The following is a 14,022-nucleotide window of genomic DNA, read 5'->3' on the forward strand; positions in this document are numbered from 1 at the left end:
GACTATACTATAAAGCTACAGTAATCAAAACAGCATCGTACTGGCACAAAGACAGACTTATAGATCAATGGAACAGGAGAGAAAGCCCAGACGTAAATCCACGCACCTATGGTCAATTAATCTACGACAGAGGAGGCAAGAATATGCAATGGAGAAAAGACAGCCTCTTCCTAAGTGGTGCTGGGAAAACTGGACTGCTATGTGTAAAAAAATGAAATTAGAACACTCCTTAACACCATACAGAAAATAAACCCAAAATGGATTAAAGACCTAAATGTAAGGCCAGATACTATAAAACTCTTAGAGGAAAACACAGGCAGAACACTCTTTGACATAAATCACAGCAATACTTGGATCTACTTCCCAGAGTAATGAATACAGAAACAAAAACAAACAAATGGGACCTAATTAAACTTAAAAGCTTTTGCACAGCAAAGGAAACCACAAACAAAAGGAAAAGACAACTCACAGAATGGGAGAAAATATTTGCAAATGAAGAGACCGCCTGGGGATTAATCTCCAAAATACAAAAAACAGTTCATGCAGCTCTACATCAAAAAAACACAAACAATGGAATATTATTCAGCCATAAAAAAGAATGAAACAATGCCATTTGCAGCAACACGGATGGATCTACAGATTATCATACTAAGTAAGTTAGAGAAAGACAAATACATGGTTATCACTTATATGTAGAATCTAAAAAATGATACAAATGAACTTATTTACAAAACAGAAAAAGACTCACAGACTTAGAAAACAAACTTACGGTTACCAAGGGGAAGGCTGGGGGGAGGGATAAATTAGGAGATTGGGATTCATATATACATACTATTATATGTAAAATAGATAATCAACAAGGACCTACTGTATAGCACGGGGAACTCTACTCAATACTCCGTAATAACCTATATGGGAAAAGAATCTGAAAAAGAATAGATATATGTGTATGTATAACTGAATCACTTTGCTGTACACCTGAAACTAACACAATGTTGTAAATCAACTATACTGTAATGTAAAATAAAAATTAAATAAAAAACTAAAAAAAAAAAAAAAACAAAGTAGTATTTACTTCTACGCTGGACCAAGAAGGAAATTCTGGGTAAAAAAATAGTCGTTTTCCTAGGCCAGGGGAAATAAGTAGATAAACCAGCTGCTTGGACACGTAGAAGAGGGGAGTAGGAATCAGTAAACTAAGACGTGTTCCACATGTTTTCTTATATTATTTTCCTCTAAACTCCTGAAAATATACTCTTGACCTTCACTCTGTCCACTTCTTACAGCTTCCTTTCTGGATCCCTTGCCTCAAGCCTCGGAATTCACCAACGTGAAACAGGCATGGTTATCCTTTCAGGAGGCCCAAACAGTTGGATTATTTCCAGGTTTAGAAGTACACTGGAAGCTAACTGGCTTTGTTGTGCTATTTGAAACTCATTATCAGATTTCTCCTTCCAAAACATATCCTGCTACATAACACCATACCTATGTATGCACCACTAGAAAATTATTTAGTAGAGGCTTTCTGGGTTTCTAAGAAATTTTATTAAAAGGCAAATTTCCCCAGGGTTATTAGCACATATGAGTGATTATGACATACCTAAGAACAGATTCCCAAACAATAAATCATAAGACACGTGACCAGAGAGTTCATGCTACCTCCCAGCCCCAACAGCTTTACTGATTCTAGTAAATACATTTATTTTTTGTATAATTTGTAATAAGTTTATTAAGTTATAAGTATAAACTATGTCCTGATTACTAATACTGATGTCTATTTAAAAATCAAAGTAAAGAATATTTTTAAAATAATACTTAAGCATGACTTAAGCAACTTTCTGAGAAAATTTCAGATGTTCTCTAATATTGTATCCAACTCAGTTTTCCTTAATGAATTAACTGTGTTCTATTTCTAGTGTGACCCATCTATTGTCTATTTATTTCCTCCTATCTATCATGATAAGACTTTTAAGCATTCATTCATTTAGTTGATATTTATTGAATACTTATTTTGTTCTAGGTAATGGGTTATAAGGGCATAGCCCTAAACAATACATATCCAGGCCCTGCCTTCCACAAACCCAGGGAGTTAAGAGATTTTTTCGTTACTTGATAATAACAACATCCTTGGGAATTCCCTGGTGGTCCAGTGGTTAGGACTCCATGCTTCCACTGCCGGGGGCCCGGGTTCGATCCCTGGTTGGGGAACTAAGATCCCATAAGCTGTGTGGTGTGGCCAAAAACCAACCAAACAAACAAACAAAAAACCCCCAACTTTATCCTGATAATCTCTTTGGAGCTAGATAAAATTACTTGAACAACTTCTACTAAAAATGCCTCTTTTAGAGGGCATGTACTTCAACATAATAAAGGCCATATATGACAAGCTCACAGCTAATATCATACTCTTTGGCGAAAAACTGAAAGCTTTTCCTCTAATATCAAGAACAAGATAAAGATGCCCACTCTTGCCACTTTTATTCAACATAGTATTAGAAGTCCTAGCCGGAACAATTGGGCAGGAAAAAGAAATAAAAGGTATCCAAATTGGAAAGGAAGAAATAAAACTCACTATTTGCAGATAATATGATAGTACATATAGAAAACTCAAGACTCCACCAACAACTCAGAACTAAAAAATAAATGGAGGGACTTCCCTGGTGGCACAGTGGTTAATAATCTTCCTGACAATGCAGGGGACACAGGTTCGATCCTTGGTCCGGGAAGATCCCACATGCCGCAGAGCAACTAAGCCCGTGTGCCACAACCACTGAGCCTGCGCTCTAGAGCCCGCGAGCCACAACTACTGCGCCTGTGTGCCACAACTACTGAAGGTCATGCACCTAGAGCCCATGCTTTGCAACAAGAGAAGCCACTGCAATGAGAAGCCCGTGCACTACAATGAAGAGTAGCTCCCGCTTGCCGCAACTAGAGAAAGCCCGCGCACAGCAACGAACACCCAACACAGCCAAAAATAAATAAAAATAAATTTATTTAAAAAAATAAAAATAAATAAATGCAATAAAGTTGCAGCATACAAAATCAATATATTGAAAGCTGTTGCATTGCTATACACCAATAATGAATTATCAGAAAGAGAAATTAAGAAAACAATTGCATTTACAATTGCATCAGAAAGAATAAAATATGTAGGAATAAGCTTAGCAAAGGAAATGAAGGACCTAGACACTGAAAAGTTTAAAACACTGATGAAAGAAATGGAAGACACAAATAAATGGAAGTGTTCCATGCTCATGGATTTGAAGAATTAATATTGTTAAAACGTCCATACTACTGAAGGAAATCTATAGATTCAGTGCAATTCCTATCAAAATTTCAATGGCATTTTTCACAGAAATAGAATAAACAATCTTAAAATTTATGTGGACCCACAAGACCCTGAATAGTCCATGCAATCTTGAGAAAGAAGAACAAAGCTGGAGGCACAACACTCCTTGATTTCAAACTATATTACAAAGCTCTAGTCATCAAAACAGTATGGTATTGGCATAAAAACAAACACATAGATCAATGGAACAGAACAGAGAGCCCAGAAATAAACTCACACATAAGACAATTAATTTACAATAAAGGAGCCAAGAATATACAATGGGGAAAGGAGAATCTCTTCAATAAATGGTGTTGGGAGAACTGGACCACTCTCTTATGCCATATACAGAAATTAACACAAATGGATTAAAGACTTTAACATAAGACCTGAAACCATAAGATTCCTAGAAGAAAACATAGTTGATAAACTTCTTGCCATTGGTCTTGGCAATGTCTTTTTTTTTTTTTTTTTTTTGCTCTGACAACAAAAGCAAAGGAAACAGAAGCAAAAATAAAAACAAACAAACAAAAAGTGGGACTACATCACACTAAAGCTTCTGCACAGCAAAAGTAATCAACGAAATGAAAAGGCAACCATCTGAATGGGAGAAAATATCTGCAAATCATATAGCTGATATGGGGCTAATATCCAAAATATATAAAGAACTGATACAACTTGATAGCAAAACAAACAAACAAAAAAACCCACCAAACCAATTTAAAAAATGGGTAGGAGATCTGAATAGACATTTTTCCAAAGAAGACAATCAGATATCCATCAGGTACATGAAAAGATGCTCAATACCACTTACATCAGGGAAATGCAAATCAAAACCCCAATAAGGTATCACCTCACACCTGTTAGAGTGGCTGTTTTCAAAAAGACAAGAGACAGCAAGTGCGGGCAAGGATGTGGAGAAGAGAGAATCTCTGCACTGATGATGGGAATGTAAATTGGTGTAGCCACCATGGAAAAGAGTATGGGAGGTTCCTCAAAAAATTAAAAATACAACTACATATGATCCAGTAATTTTACTTCTGGGTATTTATACAAAGAAAATGAATACACTAACTTGAAAAGATATCTGCACCCCATGTTCATCGCAGCATTAATTATGATAGCCAAATTATGGAAACAACCTGTGTCCATCAATGGACGGACTGATGAACAAAATATGGTATGTATATGTACAATGGAATGCTATTTGGCTGTAAGGAAGAATGAAAGTTTGCTGCTTAAAACATCATGGATGGACCTTGAGGGCATTAGGCTAAGTGAAATAAGTCAAAGAAAGACACATAATGTATTATCTCACTTATATGTGGAATAAGAATGAAGTCAAAACAACAAAAATAAACCTCATGGATACAGAGAACAGACTGGTGGTTGTTAGAAGCAGGGGTGTGTATGCATGTGGGGGAGGTGGAATGGGTAAAGGGAGTTAAAAGGTACAAACTTCCAATTATAAAATAAGGCATGGGGATATAATTTATAGCATGGCAACTATAGTTAATAATACTATATTACATATTCGAAAGTTACTGAGAGAGTAGATCTTAAAAGGTCTCACCGCAAGAAAAAGTTCTGTAAATATGTATGGTGATGAATGTTAACTAGACTTACTATGGTGTTCATTTCATGATGTACACAAATGTTTATTTTGTTGTAAGCCTAAAATTAACATAATGTCTGTCAATTATACCTCAATAAAAAAAGTAAAAAAAAAAAAAGGGAAGAAATGTAAGCTTTCATTCTTTCCCAAAATTCATTAAAATTATTTTATTCATATTGATCATAAGTAACCAGGCTCACATTTACCTTTTATCTTCACATACTGCATATCTGGATTAACACACAGGGCAAGGTTACTAGGTAGAGTCCAGGGAGTAGTTGTCCAGGCAACCAAAGATATATTTTCATCTTCCTCCAAAGGGAAAGTTACAAATACTGAAGGATCTTGAACATCCTGAAATAAAATGAGATAAAGTATTTTTTTACAGACTCCATAATAGTAGACATGGAAGAAAAACGAACTGATCCTAGAATAAAAGAATAAAATAAACTTTTATTTTCAGAATAAACTGAGCTTTAAAAAAAATCTGCCATATTTGTAAAAAGAAAATACAAAGCGAGAGAAATTCCAAATACATTTTTTACATAAAGAAAATGCTTTAATAATTACCTTAGTAGTCACAAATAAAACATTTATAGTGTAGCAAGTGGGATACATAAATGAGGTTTCACTATTACAATGATCTATTTTATAATAAGTCCATAAAGAATTAGGTCAATAAAATAACGATTTTGGAAAACAGTGTTATTCTTTATTTGAATTGAAGGGTATATGAGAATTCTTTTCAACTTTTCAGGAAGTCTGAAATTATGCCAAAAATTAAAAACAAACACAATCCTTAGTACACACTCATAGTATGGCCAAAGTGAAAAAAGACAGAGAATACTAAGTGCTGGCAAGGATGCAGTGTAATCAGAACTGTCTAGTGGAAGTGTAATCCCTTTGGGGTTAGAGTGGGAGGCAATGAACCATGGTCCATGGGTCAAATCTGGCCGTTACCTGTTTTTATAGAGCCCAAGACCTAAGAATGGTTTTGACAGGACTGACAGATCATCTGGCCAACAAAGTCTAAAATATTTACTATCTGGCCCTTTACAAAGTTTGCCAACTCTTGTACTAGGGCTAAATGTAAGTATACCTTGTGACTCAATAATCCCACTCCTGGGAATGTGTATATATGCTCCCCAAAAGACAAGTTCCAGAATGCTCACAGTAGTACTACTGATAAGAGCCAAAAACTGGATATTACCCAATGTCCATCAACATTAGAATGGATAAGTTAAATACTATACAGTAATTAAAATGATGATCTACAACTACACACAACATGGATGACTTTCACAAACATAATCTTGAGCAAGAGAAGCCAGACGCAAAAAAAGAACAAACTGGACAATTCCATTTATATTTAGTACAGAATCAGCAAACGAGGTTGGAAGTGAGGACAGTGGTTGCTATAGAGGAGTGGGGGGATACATGCTAAACTGAAGGGACCATGAGAAGGGAGAGCTTTTGACAGGTTGACTGACAAGGTTCTTCTTTAACTTTATCTGGGTGTTGGCTTCACATATATATTCATTTTGTGCAAGTATATGGAATAGAGCAAGTAAATGGAGGAGCAAAAAAGTGTTGTCTTATTAAGCCAGGAAATAGGTACTAAGATATAAAAATTATTAATTTTAGTATGTATAGTAATAAACATAAAAAAATTAAAAAGCCTCTAAAGGGAAATCTAAATAAAACATTAACAGTGATTTCCTTTGGGTACTGGGATTATAATTTTTTTCCCTCTTCTTTATATCTTCTATGGCTTCTTAATTTTCCACAATGAGCATAAGCCTCAAAAGTAATCACATCAACCAGACTTCCAAAAACTAAAAATTTAGGCAATATAAAAAATAAATATTTTTATATACCACAAGTTGGTTTACCTTTTGGAAAAGCTGGAAGGACTTTCTTCTGTAACTCAATTTAGTTCCGTACAGCTTGCTCTTTCCCAATAAGAGAATGTATTTATTTACTTATAGAAGAGTATAAACTTTGAAAACCCTAGGACCTAACAAGCTATAATGGGGCTCTAACATGTAAAAATTTAGTTACCAAAGAAAATTCCAGCATAGTACACAAGGATTTATATTACAAAACGTTTGGAGCAACACCAATTGTTACCATTTAAAAAGAAAAAAAAGGCTGTGCCCTCTGAACACCTCAAATATCTATCAAAAGAATGAATAGATAAATTGTAGTCTATTTGTTATATGAAACACTGTACAGCAGTTAAAAATAAACTTAAAGCTACATGTATCAATATGAAGAAACTTTAAAACATAATGTTTAGTATAAAAGGCAAGGTGCAGAATAAGTACAATGAATGAGATTTAAAAACTTGCGAACAACACTAAATACTGTTTATGGATACTTATACAGATAACAAAAATATAAAAATATGCATGAAAAAGAAACACCAAATTCAGCATAGTGGTTACCTATCAGGATGTGAAGAAGGAAATGGAAAAGAGAAATGTGCTGTAAATAAACAAACTGTGGTATATTCACCTACACAGAAATTAGAACAAAAGATCCAAAACTACACATAACATGGATGACTATCACAAACATAATGCTGAGTGAGAAAAGCCAGAAACAGAATACATAGTGGATCTTTCCACTTCTTCAAAGTACAGAACCAGACAAAACTAATCAACTGCTATCTGTGACATCTGATGTATTTGAAATCAACAACAACAGATGCATTTAGTGAAACCCATGTTTCGTTTTTTAATTTTTTGGCCATGCCGCGAGGCTTGCGGGATCTTAGTTCCTTCCCCAACCAGGGATTGAACCTGCGCCCTCGGCAGTGAAAGCACAGAAGACTTGCCACTGGACCACCAGGGAATTCTCCTCGTGAAAGCCATTAAATGGTATACTTAAGATTGGTGCATTGAATTATAGGTAAAATTTAACCCACCCCACCAAAAAAACCATAAACAAAACAAACATAAAAATGAAGTACGTATTTCTATAAAATGCAGAGGACAGAGAAAATGTTAAATTAGATTATGGAGATGTAATCATCAAAACTCAAGATTGTGGGAAACTACAAGACAATATCTGTTTCCCAAACAACAATTTGCAAGGGGGAAAAAAAAAGAAAAAGAAAAACATAGAAAGAGAAATGGAGACCTACACATTAAAACAGACCTAAAAGACAACTATTACCATGTATGAACCTTCCTTATGTCTCGATTAAAACAAAACAAACAAGAAAAAACAAACAAAAAAAACCAACTAGAAATAACCTGAGGGGAAAAAAAAGGATGCTGTTTATGAGACAAATAGAAATGTGAACACTGATGATATGCAGGAGTTAAACAACTACAGAATAGTTAATATTAAGAATATTAAAAATGATTGATGATGACTTTTTAAGGTGTGATAATGGTACTCTGGTAATGTTAAAGAAATATTTCTTATCTATTAAAGATATATAATGAATTACTTATTGATAAAATGATATATCTAAAATTTGCTTTTGAAAAAGGGTCTGGGAGAAATAAGTGGAGTGTGTAGATGGGGCAGGATTGACCATAGAGATTGTAGGGGATACATGATAGGACATGGGAGTTAATTATTCTGTTAATTAACTATTCTGTCTACTTTTGTATATGCTTGAAATTCTCCATGTTAAAGTGTTTTTAAAAAGTAAGCAAATACAGCAATATTTTAAGATTTGACAAAACTTCAGTCTTTGGTACTCAATAGTTAGTATATTATTCTCTACATTTTTATGTGCTTAAAATATTTTATTAAAAAAAACATAATAACATGAGCACCACCATAGAAGGGTATTTAGGGGACAACAGGCAGGCATCATCATGCCGACCTCACAAGGATATGCAACGATCCAATGGGATGTTGAAAGCATTCTGTAAGACGAAAAGTGCTTTTGAAATGTAAGTGTTAATAATAATGATATGTAGGTAAATATACCACATTTGTTTATTTACAGCACATTTCTCTTTTCCAAACCTTAGCCATGAGATAGAATTCCAAACAAATCAACATCCTTTAAAAACAAAGAGGGTTAGATAAACTCAGAAATAAAACACCCCTTGAATATACATACAAGAGAACAGATAGTTCTTATTCCTGAAGACTTACAGTCTTTACTATCTCCCTGGATAAGGTAAAGCAGTACACTTTGTAAACAACAGACACGTCTAAACTCTTATACCAATGACAGCAAGTTATTCCATTCATCAAAGATCATAACACACCACCAATCGCAAATCAGATTTTCCTCCAAGTACTTTTAACAAATAAATGATATTACAAAGCCTCAGATGAGGCACAAAAACACCCTAAGCAATAACCCTTATGAAACAGTGACTGGAGGAAAATAGAGCAGAGCTGGACTTATTAAACAAAGAGAGGCATCAAAATATGGTTAAAACAAGCAAAACCTATCACATTAAGACACATCATTCACATCACTCCCCAGGCTAAGGTTCCACACTGGGACTAAGTTACCATGATCACCACAGCCATTTAACTTCTGAGTACATAACTTAACGCCAATGACATCTCACATACCCTGTAATTCTGGTGAGATTCAAAGTTGGAAAGTGGAGTATTGCATGCAGTGGAAAAGGGCATGACTTTCACTCCTCTATAAACAAGGCCTTTATCATAGAGCTGTTTGAAGACCCACCTGGCAAGTAAAGAGACAGAATTTTACAGTTACATAACCATAATTCTATTTTCCCAAATGCAAACATTTATGCCAGTTTCTGTTTGTAGTTTCTCACAGCCAAAGAAGTGGAAACACGTCTCTCAACTGGTGAATAGCCGGTAAATTACAACACATCAGTATAATGAGATATTATGTAGACATTAAAAGTGCAAATATCTGTTGACATGGAAACGTGTTCATGACTTGATGTTGACTGAGAAAAGCAACTGACACCATACTGTACAATGAGGTACCAATTATGTAAAACTGTATGTATCAGTATACATATTTACATTTTTAGAAATGCTAAAAAAGTAGATTTTCACCAATATGTTAACTATGGTTGGGATTTCAGACTTTTTTTTTTTTAATTTAAATTTACTTATTTATTTATTTATTTTTGGCTGTGTTGGGTCTTTGTTGCTGCGCGCGGACTTTCTCTAGTTGCAGCAAGCGGGGGCTACTCTTCGTTGCGGTGTGTGGGCTTCTCATTGCGGTGGCTTCTCTTGTTGCGGAGCACGGGCTCTAGGCGCACAGGCTCAGTAGTTGTGGTGCAGGGGCTTAGTTGCTCCGTGGCATGTGGGATCTTCCCGGACCAGGGATCGAACCCGTGTCCCCTGCATTGGCAGGTGGATTCTCAACCATTGCACCACCAGAGAAGCCCAGACTTTTTGTTTTTCTTAATAGTCTTCTAGTATACTGCTTAAATTTCACTGTAATGGACAGTTTTACAGAGGCAATTTAAAAAGTATAAACCACTGGGATTAGGATCAGATCTCTCTCCTACAGTCAGTCAAAAACTTTTATTAAACACTTAAACATGTTGCTTTAAGCTAAATGTAGCAAGACACTGGAAAACAGTCATCCCAGGTTCTCTTGTGGTGACTACTCATCTTTCCCAATTGGGTGCCAGAATTCATTTGGTAGGAATCCTTACTTGTCTTTAACTCATTTTTACAGTTCGATTCCTATGTACTTGGTACAATAAATGAATTAAATTCTCTCCCATTTGTTAAAATACATTTTTATGTAAAACTGTGCAAGTATTTTCATGGTATTCCTTTGGCTTTGGACAAAGCCTAAAAGGTGACATCTTGTAACAAATTTCCCAAGTTTAAACTCAATCTTAAATTATATTCTCTGATGCAAGGACATTAACAGGAGACCAGAGGAAAAGTGTCAGATTTGTATCATAAGACCAAGATTCAAGCCTAAGAGCCATATAGTTAGTTGAGTGATCTCAAGCAAGTCACAACCACTCGCCTTTACCTCAAAGAGGGTCCTAACCCAATCCACAGGACTTTCTAGATCATCTGGGAAAATTCATGTGGAAGTACTTTATATACTCAAAAGCACCAACTCAATCTAAATTATCACCATCAAATTAATGTTATCATTTTAAATGTATCTCCTACTATTTTTTAAATATTCACCCTAGGTCTATATGCCTTATTTATATGTCAACACGTTCCTCAGGAATAACTAACATTCTAATAGCAAGAGGCTTTGAAAACGGTTTTCCCCCGATTCAAGTATGTTTTATGTAAATTAAGAAGTCTGATGTAGAGCTATATTGTCCAACATGGTAGCACTAGCCACATGTCCTCATTTAAATTTATTAAAATTAGAAATTCAGTTTCTTGGTCATACTAACCACATTTAAGTACTAAACTGTCCTGATCTAGAGCATAAAGAGTACCTTCTTTTTCAGAAGTTTAAGAGAAACCCTGCTTTTTAGAATGCCCGAATCATGAGAACTCCAACTACTCAGAGAAATGGGAAGCCTCCCTGTCCAAAGTTTCTGCCATGTCAGAGAGTTTAATCAGCTCTCACCCTTGGGTACATGGGTCTGGAGATGCACCCACAGGGGCACATCAGAGTCAGAGGGTCTGAGAACTGTCCCACGGTATCTAGCTCCTCAAAGGCAAAGGCGTGTGCCAAGCATGTGCAACAGATCTTGACTAACAGAAATGTAATCAGGTAGATAGGACGACAGTAAGAGGCACAAGCACCTACAGTACAGCACAAAAATATGTATCCTACAAAAGAGCTTTGCAACTCACCTGTAATCTTGCATAATTTAACAAAAGTAGGACTCCCTCAAGGCCTGAGTTATGTACATAGGTCATTTTGCAACCATAATAACTATTTGCCCATTATTGATACATAATGATTCTCAGACTATTGTAGGAGGCTCAGGTTAAATCACCTATCAAGACCGGCATTGGGCTTCCCTGGTAGTGCAGTGGTTAAGAATCTGCCTGCCAATTCAGGGGACATGGGTTCGAGCCCTGGTCCGGGAAGATCCCACATGCCACGGAGCAACTAAGCCCGTGTACCACAACTACTGAGCCCGCATGCCTAGAGCCTGTGCTCTGCAACAAGAGACGCCACAGCAATGAGAAGCATGCACACCGCAATGAAGAGCAGCCCCCAGTCACTGCAACTAGACAAAGCCCACATGCAGCAACAAAGACCCAAAGCAGCCAAAAATAAATAAAATAGATTAAAAAAAAAAAAGACTGGCATTGCAACAGTTGTCTTGTAATAGTAAAAGGAAGCAAAATTCATTTCGAAACTCATGAAACAGTGACTGCATATACAACTTCTCTTAGTAAAAAATTCAAGTACACACCTCTTAGACTTAATTCCTTCAAACAACAAACCCATTTCTGAAACCTAATTTTCCTAAAATTTGGTACTAGTTAATTTGACAAAAAAACCTTTAACTCACATCAGGCCATTTATATTCTTCATTTATTTTACTTAGTGTGAATAGTTATATGTTCTGATATAGAAACACTAATGAAATTGATTACAGGTTGCTGCTCAATCTGCTAGGGCCATTATATACTACAGAACATATGGATAACCTAATACCTTTCTAGAATCCAAAATTTACTGAATTCAAAAATAAACCTAGGGGTGGAAGGGACGAATAGGTGGAGTACAGTGGAATTTTAGGGCAATGCATAATTCTAGAATTATGGATATATGTCATCACACATTTGTCCAAATCCACAGAATGCATAACAAGAGTGAACCCTTATGTAAACTCTGGACTTTGGGTGATTATGATCTGTCAAGGTAGGTTCATGAATTGTAACAAATGTATCCCTCTGGTGGGGGATGTTGATAATGGAGGAGGCTATGTATCTGTGGAGGCACAGCGTATATGGGAAATCTGTATAGCTTCCTCTTTTATTTTTTTAGAGCATTTTTAGGTTCACAGCAAAATTAAGTCTTTAAAAACAGAAACAAAACAAATACATCCCCAAAGATTTCAGATAATTGTGGATCTGAAAACAAGCGGATTCATGCTAGAGCATCTCTACTATCTAATATAACAAAATAGTCATTATATTTCAACTTCAAATAAACTTACCAGACAGATTCCATGAATTGTGGATAGAGAGTTTTGTAGTCATTGTCAAAGTCAATCCATCGGCCAAGTCTGGTAATAGTAGACTTAAAAAATATGAATATTAGAGTTTTTAGACAATGGTATTTGTTATTGTATAGCAATTTGTTTTACTTCTATTATCACTATATATGATGATTTTGGAAAAACAGAACAATCAATGGTTCAAGTAAATGTATACTGTAAACAACACATTTTGTAAGGTTAAGAACAAGTTTTCTTGGCATTCATCCTACATGCAGGGAATGTTATTTACAAGTATTAACATTCTTTTATAAAAGTCTACCAAAGCTACCATTTGGCAAACACCACAAGTCTAACGGTTGCTGGCATGAATCATCAATGGTTGCTAAAATTACTGAGCTGAGTCATAGTATGATAAGGAACAGGGTACTTACTAATTACAAAGGAAAAACTGCAACTTTACAATGGAGAAACCTGACAGAATAACCTTAGTGAACCAAGTGAACAACACCAATGAGACTTATCAGCATCATAGGCCTTCTGATATGATACACTGAGAAGGGGATGATGTTACTTCTGAAGAATAGCAAATTTGACAGTCAAAGTGGTAAGAGAGTAAAGATGGAAAAAAATAAAAGCCAGACATGTTTTTAAGTTGTACATATATATTAATCTGAGAGCCACGGAGGAAAGGGGGAGTTGAGGACCTTTGTTCCTAAGCACATCAGAATAAGAGAGGACAAGAGCTCTGCTGGCACCAGACAGTTACTAAAATGTACCAGTTGTGGGAGCTCTATTACTAAGAGAAGCAGTGGGCAAGATGGGAGTCAATATAAAACAATGTGTACAAATGTGAATTGTTTTTAACATCTGAATTTTTTTATTGCCAAGATTCAAGCCAATCTATTTGCTAGGACAGCATGATTCCTGTCATATACTGTGGGTAGGTAGGAGATTAAACATGGAAGACCAATCAAGCACATAGAAATCAGAAAAGAGAG

The 14,022-nt window shown here is 35.5% G+C and overlaps 1 protein-coding gene across 3 annotated transcripts in view; it reads right to left on the bottom strand.

Annotated features, from left to right (window-relative positions):
* Positions 1-14,022, bottom strand: part of IARS1 (isoleucyl-tRNA synthetase 1) — an 80,053-nt gene that overhangs the window by 57,711 nt on the left and 8,320 nt on the right. For all 3 annotated transcript variants that reach the window (XM_059924393.1, XM_059924392.1, XM_059924394.1), the window contains exons 5-7: positions 13,022-13,104; positions 9,498-9,615; positions 5,150-5,297 (exon numbers count right to left, since the gene is read on the bottom strand). In XM_059924393.1, the coding sequence (XP_059780376.1) occupies positions 5,150-5,297; positions 9,498-9,615; positions 13,022-13,104 (349 nt within the window). The remainder of the gene's footprint in view (positions 1-5,149; positions 5,298-9,497; positions 9,616-13,021; positions 13,105-14,022) is intronic.

This window comes from Balaenoptera ricei, chromosome 6 (assembly GCF_028023285.1).
Source record: "Balaenoptera ricei isolate mBalRic1 chromosome 6, mBalRic1.hap2, whole genome shotgun sequence".
In the NCBI taxonomy this organism is placed as follows: domain Eukaryota; kingdom Metazoa; phylum Chordata; class Mammalia; order Artiodactyla; family Balaenopteridae; genus Balaenoptera; species Balaenoptera ricei.